The 15640-nt window shown below is 37.7% G+C and overlaps 2 protein-coding genes across 2 annotated transcripts; both read left to right on the top strand.

Moving 5' to 3' along the window:
* Positions 1-3378: 3378 nt before the first annotated feature.
* Positions 3379-4635, top strand: LOC136279894 (melanocortin receptor 5-like). The gene has a single exon (XM_066164328.1). The coding sequence runs from the start codon at positions 3673-3675 to the stop codon at positions 4633-4635; it is 963 nt and encodes a 320-aa protein (XP_066020425.1). The 5' UTR covers positions 3379-3672.
* Positions 4636-9405: 4770 nt separating this feature from the next.
* On the top strand, positions 9406-12752 carry LOC131799471 (trace amine-associated receptor 6-like). Its single transcript, XM_066164432.1, is given in 5 exon segments — positions 9406-9695; positions 11523-12001; positions 12206-12383; positions 12386-12504; positions 12506-12752. Coding segments are annotated over 4 exon segments (918 nt in total). The 5' UTR covers positions 9406-9695; positions 11523-11560; the 3' UTR covers positions 12686-12752.
* The last annotated feature ends 2888 nt before the right edge of the window (positions 12753-15640 follow it).

The raw sequence follows: 15640 nt of genomic DNA, 5'->3' as shown, positions 1-15640 counted from the left end.
GTTCATTTCATTTGAAAATTGAAGCTGCCGCATAGATTTGAATTAATTCAGCCAGAATTTTTTTTTTTCATTTGTTGTTTTTTTTTTTTATCACAGGCTTGAATTGATTGTAATCGGCGTAAGTAATAATTCTCAGCCATTATCTACATCTATATCTATCCTATTCCCAGGTCTTCCTCTACATTTTTCTGATATCAACAGCGCTTTTGAAAAAGGCATGGAAACCCTTTTTTTTTTTTCCAGAAAACTTGGCATCTCCAACAGAAAGGACAATATGTCTTTGTTATTCTTTGACTGTTGCAGAAGCTTAGCATTTAGAGATGCGATTCAGAAATTTTGCCCATTTCCGGTTTTTTTTTTTGGTGGCCTGAAGGTCGAGTCTCTTTGCTCTGAAAAAAATATTGTGCATGTCTTTTAATTCATGCGGTCAAAATATTATGTCATACGGGCTGATGAAGAAGGGTTTTGCTCCAGATTCTGGGATGCAAGATAGCGACCTGTGAGAAAGTCCGCATTGCAGGGAGATATTGTGGAGACCGTCAATAGGCTGGTCATGGCTGTGCACGGCAACTTCTGAGCAACTTCTGGCGTTTCGAATTTTTGTATTACTGAGCAATTTTTGCGCACAATATTGCTTTAGAGCACAAATTTAGCACGGAAAGTCAACGATTTACTCAAATTTCTCAAATTTTTATCAACCCTTTGAACACATAGCCTGTCACCCTCGACGAGCTTTGCTTAAGAAAAAAATTCTCACCAGGGAAGTGTAAAATGATCCATAGGCTTGTCAAAGTAAAGCGAGAGGACTCAATTAGCAAGTGAAAGAGATGTGTTCGCCTTCAAACGTGAAATTAATTTAAATTGACAGTTAAAATGTAAACTGGCGCGAGGATCCGCGCGGCTTGCGCGTTATGAGTGCTACGTAAATTTAGGACCCTTTCGCACATTTTTCTCTTTGGAAATAACCCCGCAATCATAGCATGAATGGCAATTTCCACAAATGCGGTATCCACAAAAAGAGGTTATCGTTTTTTCTATAAGGTAAGGTTTTAACTGTGTATTACTTCGCGATAAAGAAATTCTACTCGCTGGCCTGACCAATTTGGCGTTAAGGTAAGGTTGTGTGCCTGATGATTTCTGTCTAGAGCGATACAATAACGCACGATAAATCTCGCCCATATTTGCGAGCAGTTTTCTTGACTGATGCCAGTAGTTATACTGAAAAAACGAAAAATAAAACATTTAATCAACAGTTCATATAAAAATATCAAGAAATTCGGGTCGCAACTGTTTGAATTTTTGTTAATTTTTTTTTTTTTTTTAATTTTACGGGCACAATCGGGACAGGCCTAACCGTCAAACGTCTTCGCATGTGCGGAAGTTGTTGTGGCTAGGGTTGTCGCTCGGATCGTGGCCTGGTGAATGGACTGCTTTCTGGCTGCCAGAACTAACTTGTTTTACAGGAATAATAGAAAACCATGCAAGCCAGGAAGTCACGGTGTTTCAAAAGCATCTAACCTTTTTGATAGAGCTCAAACGAAATGGTAAATTGACAGGTTACAGGTAGTCGGATGGGATTTATGTTCGAGAAGACTCAAGTTTTCCTTTTACTTACTTTTGTTACTTTCAAAGATTCCTATGGACGTTTCCATTTTTTTCACACAGTCTTAACTATAACCTGCACATGAACCTATTTTCGAAAAAATGTTGTTTCAAAAATCGAAACGCCAGTACACTTCATATGTAAAAGTCATAGCCGAAAATAAAATGGCAAATATATAACATCTGTCTTTATCAGTTTGACAGCCGCACTCAAACTTGAAAAATCTCAAAAATATTTGTATAGGATGCTTTACACATTTTTCTTATTTCCGATTAACTTTCGGCCTTTTCAGACGGTCAGTCAAGTTTATTGTTATTTTTTGGCAGCACAGTACTCTATATGACACGAATACCAAAATCACCGGCAGGTGTATAACTTATGATATACACACGACTTCAAACTGATTAAATGGTTCACAGTCGATTGTCCACTTAGCAATATTTAGTTTATAACAACTGTATTGGACTGACAGCTCATATCGCAGGAAACAGGGGAGAAAAGGTTTGTTTTACTACGTAGAATTGGACACGATTTCAAAATAAATATAAATTATCGACGATTATAGCTTATAATGATCCCTCGTATGTAAAATGTTATTCTGCTCTCAGATAAATTTCCTCGTCATCATAATATTAACCGAATCTTGATAACTCAAACCCTCGATATTTCGAACCTCGCGCTAACTCGAACCAAATTCGATTTTCCCCAGATTTCCGCCATACAATGACAGTAATTTTTTTCCTTCGTGCCCCGAACCCTCGATGCTTAGTGCTAATGAAAAATATTTTTCCTTGTAAGTTCCACAAGTTTCAGAGATTCCGCGCGTCCACAGTCAATAATTTCATAGACTGATCTTGGCCCAATTGGACTATTTTTAAGGAGTCTGTGATTGCCCTACTCAACCTAGGTTAACATATATTCGCTGTGCATTAAGGCAGTTCGGGTAAACAAAATATTCAGTTGTTTACGGTGCCTTAACTATTCTTTTAAAATCTTAAGTGACTAAATGTTGCCGGCCAAAGCTTCAGAGAATTTTACCAGTTTTTCCCAATCACTGCCCATTGTCCAATGTCCAACATCAACACATGCTCTTAAAATGAAAGTCAAACAATGTTACTATGTTTTATTGTTTGCCTGATATTGCCTATCCGCTCTCAATGAGCTGATCCCTTAAAATTTATTTCCTTTACGTCACCAACACGCATACTTTAGGTCTACCTGCGCACGAAAGCAATGAACTGTGAGAGGATAATTTTACGGAAAGAACCGAAAATCTCCGGGAGTAAAATTAGAAGTTTATCGGAGTTGCTTGAGGTCTAGTTCATCCCCGGAGCCACCAACAAAAGTAAGTCACGCTTCCAGAATGAATAACTGTCAAATTTTAGGTTTTCTTTCGGCTTATATACGATAAAATCGCATGATCATTTGCTAGCCATGACACATCCTAGCTCTCGTTCTTATATATGCTTCAATAGACGGGTTTGGCTTTTGTGTTTAGATATGTCTTGCCTCCCAAATCAGATTTTTCAAATAGTTAAATTGGGTCTATTCGGGCATCTTTTCGTGAACTCAGCTATGTGTGACAAATCGCACAGTTGTTACTACCAAACTGAACTCTATTGGGTGGCAACGGGGATGTAAACAAGTTAGCTGACCTAGCGAACTCTAACCTGTGATCAGGCGTTCTTTCCTTCTAGCATATCTATTTCGCTTCCCAAAAATATAGAACGCCTGGTCGCCTGTTTGGCGAATCCCAGCTCACAGCACTCTTTATTAACGTGACTTGGAAAACGGCTCTGTTTAGAAAATCTTTAGATTGGAATTTACCTTGAGAACGGATTTTACACAAAATTAGTTATCGAGAATTGTGACAACTAAAATTAAACCACTGTTTTTCATAATCGCAGCGTAGAAGCAACAGACATGCCGACCATTACATCATGATATGATTCTGATCATGTATATCCTTGTCAGTAGTTTGTTACGAAAGCAAATCTCCACTTTTTTTCATTTGTATTTGTATTTGTATAAACGCGCTACAAGTCGATACAAGTATTTTAGGCAACACAATGGCTTCATTCATCAGCGACGGTACTCAAAATAAAGCCAGCGATGAGGTGTGGATGCGGGCTCCGGCGTCACAATGTATCCCTTGGCTTGTTGTAATCAGCGTCGAGTCTTTGGTCGTAACCGTCCTTAATATCATCACCATTATTGTATTTGTGAAGCAGCGCCGGCTACAGCGGCGGAGTACATACTTGATCATCCATCTGGCAGTAGTCGATCTCTTAGTTGGTGTTTCGGGACCTGCTTGGATTGCCAGATTGGGAGGTACCTGGTGTGATCTGTGGGGTGACAACAGTCCGACTGATGAAGAATCATGGATGAGAATACAAAAAGTTTTCGAGTCGATATTCTTGTTAGTGTCTCTTTGTAATCTCTCCGTTATTTCTCTAGAACGAGTTAACGCCACATTTTTTCCATTCAGGCATCGCTTTGTAAAAAACTGGGTTTATGGAGTGGTAATAGCAGTAACTTGGATTGTACCCTTAGCACTAAGAGCAACACAAATAGCAAGCCGTAATTTCAGTCTTAATTTCGATTTTATCGTCATACTTTCATACTTTGCAGTTCAACTATTTGTGATTTGTCTTTCCTATCTTTCTATCTATATCAAAGTTCGTTTCAATCGTCATCCTCAACAGCATGGTGCAGCCGGTCTGAGGGAAAGAAAATTGACGAGTACATTGTTTCTTATCACTCTTGGATCATTGTTCACTATTCTGCCCACTGTAATAAGATTAAGTATCATTGTGTTTGATTTCCAGTTCTTCACGAGCCTTTCAAGGCGATCAACTATGAACTTTCTCCTCATAACCGTTACTTTCTTGTTTACGAACTCGCTAATAAATCCCATAATTTATGCCATAAGGATGCCGGAATTGAGGGAGGGAATTTTACGTATAATATTCCGCAGGAGTTCAAAGCGCTCAAGTAAAGACAAGGATGTTTTGCCTCAGCAAAATCTGTAGTTATTTACCTGTCTTGTAAATACAACACAATTTAGAATTGTTAAATAAAAAGTCTTTCCATTTCTTAAAAACAGCCTGATGATGTTGTTTTGAGTGTAGATGTAAAATTCATCTTATAATTTCAATTTGGAGGGGAGAGAGTGGGGACGTCCATCTGAGTTAAAAAGAGGAGATATTGTTTACGTCAATTTCTTTCATGACGAGAGTAGTATATGTACGTGGTTAATTGTACGTTTTTTGTCAGTAGAGTTTAATAACAACGTGCAGTTTTGTCATGAAGGTAAAAGTAACAAATATTGCACAAGTATTTCTAATATTGTGCGCAATTTTGCAAACTTTTAGATGATGTTTTCAATCGATAAAGAAGCCACAGGTGTGCTGTCGTGTTGCAAGACGCAAAATGGTTGGATGACGGAAGAAGTTTAAGGGAGAACATTAAACACAGTATTTCTCCCTAGCTCTTCGGTGCTTTACCGCCTCCTAGTACTATAGATTAGGACAGAACACAATTTGTGTTATGATAGAATTCAGTAATTTTCCCATTCATCTGGCTCGTATCTCCAAAACAAATTTTATCAAAACAGGGAGGGAAAATTGGTTCAGCGTGAATCTTTAATTTCGTGAAGCTTCCTTAAATAAGCTTATCACAGTCACTGTCATAATGGTTTAATTAATTTGATAGGCCAACATTACAAAAACTGTCAATCACAAACGAGCAGTCAGCAAAATTTCCCGGTTCTAGTAAAGAACGATTACTTCGAAATTCGAAAGGAATCTTCTGGTTGATAGCAAAGTTGCCATTCGGGAGCCATTGATCAAACAAAATTTGTTTCTTTTTCAGTATGTCTCTAAGAACTCCCTTCAATCAAGTAAAACATCCAATATTTCATCCCATCGAACTCTTGACCTCTTATAGCCTCCCGCACCAAGGGCTTGTTAGCGTCGGCTGGTAGAAACACGTGACGAAGCTTGGGTGGGAGGCTAAACCTTCGACGAAAGTACCATTATTGTTGTCATCTAGCTTATCATTTCATATTTGTTTCCAGGGCAAGTAAAAGATCACAGGCAGCCGCTGAGAACTCAAAGTAGAAACAAGCAAATTGTCTGAGGCGCGCGAATTCGCGAATGACTAAGTCGTAATTGGTTGAAGTTTGGCGCCTGCTTGGTCAAGAGGTTTGCGCGATTTTTTTTGACTGATCACAGAGCGCAGCAAGGTAAAACAGAAGGAAAACAGGACCAGTTACGCGGCGTCTGGAGCTAAAATAAAAAAAAACTTTTTTCGTTTATTCGCTATACATCTCTAGACATGGATTTTAAGTGTTTCGGACTATCTGAACGAAAACAGAGTGCAGTTAAAATGTTTCAAGACCGATAAACAATAAAGACGAAATGACATCATTAATTCTGTAGTTTTTAAATCACGTTGTTTACGGCTTTATTTTATCTCAAAGCCCTTATATGGTCAATTGTTTTGCGCGGCGTTTCGGACCGGAAACATTCCTCTTCTATTCTTAGACATAGCTTCAATGCACTGAAGTGCTGTCGCATGACTTCCCTGATGTCAACAAGTGTCACTTTCAATTCACAATATCAGTACACAATCCTCACGTGGACTTTGCTAAAGTTTACGGAATTAGAGAGATTCTTCTGTAACCCATCATTCTGTTCTTAACACAAATTTCAAATGTATATTACGCTAGCTTGTTTAAATTTACGTGCCACAATCTTTCAAATTTTTATTATATTTACTTAGTATGCTTGGGTCTCAAATTGCCTTTTTTGGGAATGATGCCGAAAATAACCTAACGTTGTTGCCTTGCAAATTTTCGGACGTCATCAAGATCAAGTTGCTGCCACCTCTTCCTGCAATTATTCTTCATAGGGATAAAAGCACTTTGAAATCCAAACAGGAAGCTGTGTTGAAAGGTCTCGGCTGGAACTGATATGAAGGAGGAGAGTAAGTGATACGGAAAAAATCACTGAAAAGGTCAAAGGTAAAAAAGATGTAGTCTGCGCTCAAGCAAATTGGCCAATCGAACACGAGCTTATTCCGGTTTTCATAGTATGAGGCGACTATACTCCCGCTAGATAGGATGCCAGTCTGGACCTCTCTTTTAAAATTTCAGCGCGCTAACGGGTAGCCTGGGTAGAGGCAGATGGTAGGGAAAAACATAACATGTTTTGATGTGGCAAATTATCACAAACATCGAACCAAGATTAATTAAATGTAAACAACAAAGTTTCCGCATACTTGATTTTTTTATTGGTGTTATATGAGTTATTGAGCCGTTTCTACTCTCCTCCAATCAGTATTTACAGCGACGATTGCAGATTTGGGCTAAGTTGTTCAGAGAGCGGAGAAATCACTATCCAGCTGATAAGAGTTAATAAATGATTTTTGCGCTATCCACCTGACAAAGATTTATTCAGCGGATAGCGTTATCCAGCCTTTGAACAGGTGGGGCCAGAGGTGGGGGGTGGGGGGGGGGGAGGGGATTTTTGAAGCAGCTAAGACGGTAGAGTACCTGCTTGATCATCAATCTAGCGATAGTCGATCTCCTTAGCTGGGTTCACGGGGATTTTTCGGAAACTCTTAGTGTGATCTGTGGGAGCTCAATAAGCCGACGAATATTGTATTATGAATAAGAATACAACCGGAATTAGTATAACAGTTTCTTTTTCGACTAGTGTCCCTTTTTAACTCGTGAATTGTGCGCATGCGCAAGAGCGAGTTGTAGATATGATGTGGAGAATAGCACTCGCTCGCTCGCTCTATTGGTCGATTCCTGTAAACTTTTTTTCGATTCTAGGCTTTTGAGTGCATTTGATAGTTTTTTGCGAGCAATAAACAGACGAAATGGCGACCTTTGTTGCTAAGAATAGTGGTGGGGTGAAAAAGAAGCCAATGATAATCTTAAAAGAGTTCTTTTTTTCGTTTTAGTTTCAACAAGCGGCGCCAGCGACTGGCAGGCATGCAAGGATTCACACTTAAATAACAGAACAACCTTCGCTTTTCATAAAATTGTAATTTACAATCCTTGAACTTGAAAACAATTCGAAGATTCATTGAAAATATCACTTCCTGCGAAGCGCTCGGAGTTTACAGATGTTCAAAAGCTTTTTCTGTTATGGCGTGAGATTGAGGACAAAATCGATGATTACGTTTCGTATGTGTTTTTCCTTTGTGAAGTATGGCAGTCTTGGCTTAGCTATATCGCTCAAAACTCGTTCCCGTTTGTCTCATTTGATAAAGAGGGAATCGTTAATGTTTTCACTAAGACAGTTTTGCCTTGGTTTTCTAATATTTACAATGATAGACAGTTAATTTCACTTTTTACCCACATTTACTTCCAACCTTTTCTTTTGAACCAGAAACAAAAATGATATACGTTTAAAACGCATGACATCATCCACCCTTGTCAAACGTAATAGCATGATCATTTCAGTTGTAATTCCTTCTTATCCCAGCGTTACTTTGTTTCTTTGCTACGAACACTGCACTACTGCTCGTACTCTAGATATGACAATCAACCACAAAATTCCCTAAACCAGCTAACATTAAACATAATCCAAAAAATCATGTGTCAATTCACGAGTTTGCTCACAGAGCACTTTGATCAATCTCTCGATTATTTCTTTGGAACTAGCGCACGCATCCTTTCGTCCTTCCAAGCATCGTTTTATAAAGAAATGGATGTATGGTGTGATAATAGATGTAAATTGGATATTTCCCATTGGGGTGAGGACGGCGAAACTCGAAATGGAAATGATATTATTGCATTGTCATACTTTGCTGTTAATCTTTTTGTGATTTTAGTTTCTTACATTTCCATTTACATCAAAGTCCTCTGTAGTCGTCATCCTCAACATCATGGTGCAGCCGATTTGAGGGAAAGAAAACTGACAATTACACTGTTTCTTGTCACCCTTGGATCACTGTTAACAATTCTGCCAACGATTATATGTACAACTGTATTCGTTTTCCATATCCAGTTACTTTTGGCTCTTTCCAGAGGAACATTTTCAACATTCTTACGACAGCTAATTTGCTATTCCTCAAGCATGAACTCGCTGATAAACCCTATAATCTATGCCATACAAATGCTTGAGTTAAGAGCAGGATTTTAAAAATAATTTTCCGCAATCCTTCAAGCCGACGCAGTCCGCTGCTGTTGTCTCCACGTAATATGAGAATAAATTAATTGATAGTAACCTAGGTTTGAGTAAATGAAAAAGATCTGACCAACTTTTGATTAGTTTAAAACGTACGTTCGTTACCAAGTTAATCTTACTGTGAAATTTGGTATAATCATCTGAGTTGATAACGTAAATTGGCCACTGTTAAGAGTTTCAAAGCCGATGTTTCGAGCGCTAGCCCTTCGTTCGGCTCTCCCACCGACATCGGTCAGAAGACTGTTATTGTTCAAAGAGATTGATAGTTTGTAATATCATGCTCTGTTAAGTGCTGAAAGATAAACAAAAATGTTCATTCGGTTACCCCTCAAATTGATGCCAAATCTGTCAAAGGAGACAGAGATATCCTAATTTTGAAATTCCTATTTGACCAGACATCTTGATGGCTTTCTTAATCCATTTCATTATTTTAGAAAATGACACCACTAAATGTGAATTTCCGTAGTTTGGACGTAGGATTGTTCCTCGCCCTGTACGTCGCCATGGTTTGTGTGACAGGTGCACGTATTTCAATCCTTGATACAAAAGTGAGAAGTTTCCTTCCCTGACAGACAATTGTTGTTCACATCAGTCGTTTACCTTACTCGAGGATACCTACGATGCGATTATTGTGATATTTTTTTGGCCTCTCGTATCCTTGTTGATGTTATTAGGGTACGTTGCATGTAGAGGTTTTTTGGTCGTCAGATCCCTAACGAAAAGAAGCAAGATAAACTCTCAAAGGGAAAGGCACGTCAAGAACGGCAACAATGATGTTGATAAAGCTGACTCTCTGGTTGCAAATTTAAAATCTACTCATAACTGATTCATGAAACTCTCTGGGAAGAAAAAAATTCGAATTTATTTTGGCGTATCAATTTCTTTTCGTAAGTACTTTTCATTACTTGTCATTTCGAACAGAAGCAGACTCCGTATTTTATTTCTTTAATTTTCCTTTATTGTTGTTATCCTTGGAAGTCCTAATCCTTTTGATAAAAAATAAAAACATAAAAAAACAAGAAAAAACCACCAAAATGGTCGCCTGCGCAGCTGGCGGTTGCTCAGAAACATCAAGAATCAGAACCACATCAAAGTGCTCTGTGAGCAAACTCGTGAATTGACAGACGACCTACATGATTTTTTGGATTATGTTTAATGTTATCTGGCTTAGGGAATTTTGTGGTTGATTGTCATATTTAGAGTACGAGCAGTAGTTCAGTGTTCGCTAGTGTAGCAAAGAAACAAACTAACGTTGGGATAAGAAGGCATTACAATTGAAATGGTCATGCCATTTTATTTGACAAGGGTGGATGATGTCATGTGTTTTAAACATATGTCATTTTTGTTTCTGGTTCAAAAGAAAAAGTTGGTAGTAAATGTGGGTGAAAGGTGAAACTATCATTGTAAATATTTGAAAATCAAGGCAATACTGTATAAATGAAAGCATGAATGATTCTCTGTTTATCTAATAAGACAAACGGAAACGAGTTTTGAGTGTATGACTAAGCCCAGACTGCCCTAGGTAGATTTTTGGTCACGTGCTAGGCAACGTATAATCAAGAACAAGATCGAATTTCATTTCAGGACCTATTTATCAATTGTTGTGGTGTATAACTTTCGCATTTGAGTACGTAATATTTATTTTGAATCTTCAAATTGTCTTGAAACTTAAAAGAAAATTGTTCGGTAAAAATTAACTGAAAATCGGTGGCAAAATTATTTGTTTAGGTGTTATTTGATTTTCGTGTTTACCCGTAATCTCGTCAGTTCCCGCCACATTCTGTTGCTTCACACAGAAAAAACGCACGACACGAAATGTAATGATCGATTTTGTCCCTAGTCTCAACGCATGACAGAAAAAGCTTTTGAACACCTGTTAACTCCGAACGCTTTGGAGTAAATAATATTTGTAATGAATCTTCGGATTGTTTTCAAGTTCAGGGATTGCAATTTACAATTTTATAAAAAACGAAGGTTGTTCTGTTATTTCAGTGTGAATCCTCGCACGCCCGCTAGTCGCTGGCGCCGCTTGTTGAAACTAAAACGAAAAAAAAAAAAAAAAATTGCTGTTGAGCGGTAAGCCGGTTAAAGAAAACTGGTCGATTCCATCGGAAACGTTTAACTGCCAGAAGCAAGAATAACAGACTAAACTGTATCGCGGTGCAGTTCAGTACGGTAAAAGTTTTGTTTTTATGACACGAACTGTTCATATTGCTGTCATTACACGCACTTAATAAAGATTCCAGTTGAACGACTGCGTGCAATTTTGTACAGAAAATCTGTGAATAGCTGAGCTTTCAAAATTTTCTGTACACAAAGTAAGACTGTTTTAAGAAGGTCTTACGAATTCAAGGAGCTTTAAAAAACATGGACAACAATTTAAAAATAGGTAACGTGCGTACCTCATTTGCATAAAGTTTACAGCCCATCGAGCGATCGAGCGATCGAGCGATCGAGCGATCGAGCGACCGCATTTTCCCACTACCCCCTATAACTCGTGTTGTGCATGCGCAATACACGAGTTAAAAACGAGTGGCAAAGAATTGAGAAGCTTAGCTCGCAACAAAATACTCAAAGTAGTTCCTGCTGGTTCTCACGGTATCGTCTCTTATCAGCATTCAAACTTTTTAACTGACACATAAAACGTAATGTTTTGATACCCAGAACTTTGCTATTACATTTTCCACATCATATCGTTTTTCTCTTCTCTTCAGGTCACTCGGTTGGTGGTGGCTGGATCGATTGAAACTCAATGGCTCCAAGTCTCAACAATAGTGTCTATAATGACACGATCCAAAAGCACTGGAAGCCGCTTTCTCCATCACAATGTGTCCCGTGGTTTGCCGTGTTCAGCACTGAATGCCTAACCGTTGTCATCCTCAATCTCCTCACCATTATTGTATTTATGAAGCAGCGCCAGCTACAGCGCCAGAGTAAATTCTTGATCATCCACCAGGCCATAGTTGATCTCTTGGTCGGGTTGGTGTACGGGCCTCTGATGATTGAGTGGAGCGGAAGCTTCAACTGTGATCTGTGGGATTACCATAGGCCTGATGTCACTTTGTTACTTTTACTAGAGTTAGTCCTAGGGTTACAAGTCTATCAAGTTTCCCTTCTTAACCTCGCTGTTATTTCATTAGAACGAGTACACGCTACATTTCGTCCTTTCAAGCATCGTTTCATCAAGAAATGGGTTTCACTTTGAAATGGTAAAAATAATATTTGTGGCTGCCAACTCACTAATAAATCCAATAATTTGCTTTAAACCCTAATTATCCAATCGATATCCCAATTCAAAATATTTAAACATCTATTTAATTTAGACCTCGCTGTCATTTTATAGGAACAAGTACACGGTACATTTTGTCCTTTCAAGCATCGATTCATTAAGAAATAGGTTTATGGAGTGATGATAACAGTCATTTGGTTGGCGCCTGTCATCATAAACTCGATATTATCAGGAATGTACCCTTTACTTTTTTCGTCAGATATTATGAACTTATCGTTTTTTGCATTTTATTTTATCATACTTTTTGTCGTCGTTGTATGTTATACTTCTGTCTGTCTCAGAGTCCGTTGGAAAGAAAACTGACTGGTACTTTATCTCTTGTCGCTTTAGGATCTTTGATTATGTTCCTGCCAGAGATCGTTTTCTGCGGTTCTTGGGTTTCCAGTCCCGAGCTTGTTTCCATCTTTCCAATCAGTCTTTATTTACATTTTGATGGTAACGATAACATTTATAGTGGCCAACTCGTTGAGAAATCCTATGATTTATGCTATACGGATGCCTGAAGAAAGAAGAGGCGTATTAGTAGTCATTTTCCGTAAGGCTCGGAACCCTATAAATCCAATCAATATCCCACTTGAAAATCTTTAAACATTTATTTAAAGAAAGAAAGGAAAGTCGAGAAGATTTTTAATCAGTTTGATTTTGCCTTCAATACCGTCCGACTTACATTAATCACATCGTAATATAAAAAACCTCGATTGAGTAAAAGGTATTTCAGTAGTAACAATTAATTTGAAAAGATTGAGAGGGAACCCTACTTGTTTGTGTTAGTGTTGTGTAAAAATGAGAACGAAGAATGCTAATGAACTTGAGCCAAAATTTAGTGTTAAATCACAAAATGATCTTTGCATGGTTAAAATAACATTGACTTATTAGATAGGATCTTTTGGATGTGTGATAACCTTAAGGAATTTTTGGAAAGTGATAAACATCATTGTAATTTTACATTATTTTAGAAGTGAAGGGGCATGGGCCCACTTCACTAAAACACATTTATTCAGCATTCTATTAAACTACTCTCTAATACACACGTGAAGAAGAAGTAAACACCTAAGTAACAGAAAAACGACTTTTACAAAAAAAAGACGGGAAAAATAAATGCGAAGATACTTACCAAAAAACTAACCAAATGCCAAGGGAACATAAATGACATGAAAAAGGTTTATATCGACGCAAAATAAGGCACACTGCTAACAGGGGCATGAAACATGATATATAAAGGGCGGCATAATTTACATAAAGTACGAAAATAATGGTGGAGAAATGATACGTGGAAAAACGAAAAGAATTAGTGTGAATGAATGGGTGCGGAGATATAAGACCTACTTGAGAGAAAAAAGAAAAGATACACATTTGCCATAACAAGAAGGAGGTATAATTCGATATGCCTGTAATGTAAAATCGATAACTTATTAAAACTTCAATTTGTAGAAATGTTGTTTGATGTGGTTTTATTTTCTCTGACCGCATCTGCATCCTTTTTGGAACCAGAGGATGGGGAAGATATTGCTAACTAACACTATTAACAAAGATAATAGAAACAGCCTGCGTTATAGGCGTTATCCGCTTTTGAGTTTGAGGCGGGTACAGAAAAGTGTGAGGAAAGCACGAGGTGTGAGAAGTCCAAGAAAAAGAACTCTTCCTCTGCCCGTGTCTCGCCCGGAGTGATGGCCGACTCCTTTACTTCTGATGCAAGCACGCCATGTTAAAAGACCAACTGACGATCCTTCCTAGGGAATCTTTCATCACATAGAATATTTCCTTTTGAGGTATCACAGAAGGAAAATAAGCGTTTTCATTCAAACAGAGATAGCGTGAAAATTATGCCCGCTATCCCAGTAATGGTATAAATTTTCTTAAAGCTTATAATATAATTTAATTTTGCAATTTTTAATATTAAACAGAATGGAAGCTTATTTTTTCATGCCTAGACGTTTCAGATAACTTCATTTGACGACGCATTTTAATCAACACGTTTCTTTTCAACGTGATCTGCATATGACGAAATAAAAAATGGTGTCTGGGATTTGTATTTTGAAGTTGGGTCGAGAAGGTTTAGTGCAACACGCATGAATATGTAACCATTTGTGTCGAAGCAAAAAGAGGAAGAAAAAACGTCAGGCACAGGAAAGAAAGTTTCACTCGAAACACAACACAGCTTGCCAACGATCGGTGCTCGAAGTGTAATGCTACGCGAATGATGATAGACTCACGACGATATTTTTCGCGAACTAGTGCCTTCGGTAACTTCGATGGAAATAGATTCTGGCCACTATATCTCTGAAGTCTATTAGGAACCCCTTTCTATATCAGTGAACAATATTTTCGCTCCGATGCAAACTGTGAAGAAATTTCCTTTCGCCGCAACGGCAAAAGAGACTTGTCGCTTTTGAACACGATAACAGCTTGAAAACAACAATTTAATGAGAACAATAATCTCTCTAGCTTTAGGAAAGAACTAGCAAATGAGCCATTTCGGAACTGTGAAAAAAACTGTACAGTGTGCTTTGAAAATCAACAGTGGTTTGAAATCGTTAATTTGGGGACGAGAAGAAGCTGATATAAAGTATCATCAATCTTGCGCCTTCCTTTCTACTCTCAAATTACTTTTTGCTTTATAACTCTTGAAGTAAAAAAAGATACCAAAATAAAATTTCAGAAGTTGATAGACCTTTATTTCTTTTATAAGATATTAAGTTTTTAGGAAATTGAAAAAAAAAATTTTTTTTCTGTTAAAGCTAATGGAAAACATTACATCACCTCTCGCACCTCTATCGCGCTCTTCTCACGTATGCAGATCCGCCATTAAAACGGAGAAATTAAGCCACCTGTTGAACAAACCGATCAACGAACTCACTGTCGGAGGTAAAATGATATTGAAAGGACGCTGATCTTCATCTTAAGACCTTCCTGCTCGCAGTGTTCGGGAGCCAATGGAAGAAATAAAAGATTTGTCTTTTGAACAAATATTGAACAAATATTGAATATTGAACAAATATTGATTCGACGGTGAAAGGTTTTACACCATGTCAGGACATGGTACAAGATTGAAAAGATTATGGGTATTTACTTTCTGCAAGTATTGCATGAAATTTTCTCTTTTCGGCAAATTTTAAAACTTTCTTACAGTGCACTTTGCTTCTTATATCATCATGTAATATTTTCGTATTCAGTAAATAGCGTTTGAGTAGATTAACCTTGAAATTTACTTAAAAATGTGTTGCTTTCTCAAAGTGCTTTATGACAGATTGTTAATTATTTAGATTGGTCGTCCTTATTTCCTTCGCCTCCTTAAATTTTGTTACAAATTAAAGGAAGAAAAAGGGAGGAAAACACAAATTACATTTGTTGAGCCAGATGCTGCATTTAGAACTGTACTTAGCCACCTTTCATCATCAGATGTCAAATCAGGTGACTTGTTAAAGCTAAAAGCCTCATCATTTAGAAGACTTTTATTGGTCAAAGAGACCAACTATTTATTGAACCATACTCTGTTAAGTTTTGAAATATAAACAAAACTGTGCATTTCGGTTACCTCTCGAA

This window comes from Pocillopora verrucosa, chromosome 3 (assembly GCF_036669915.1).
Source record: "Pocillopora verrucosa isolate sample1 chromosome 3, ASM3666991v2, whole genome shotgun sequence".
NCBI lineage: Eukaryota > Metazoa > Cnidaria > Anthozoa > Scleractinia > Pocilloporidae > Pocillopora > Pocillopora verrucosa.
This window is presented reverse-complemented; position numbering and strand designations above follow the sequence as displayed.

Bases quoted from the DNA above. Each gene is read 5' to 3' on its own strand.
- LOC136279894 (XM_066164328.1), top strand. From the start codon at position 3,673: ATGGCTTCATTCATCAGCGACGGTACTCAAAATAAAGCCAGCGATGAG.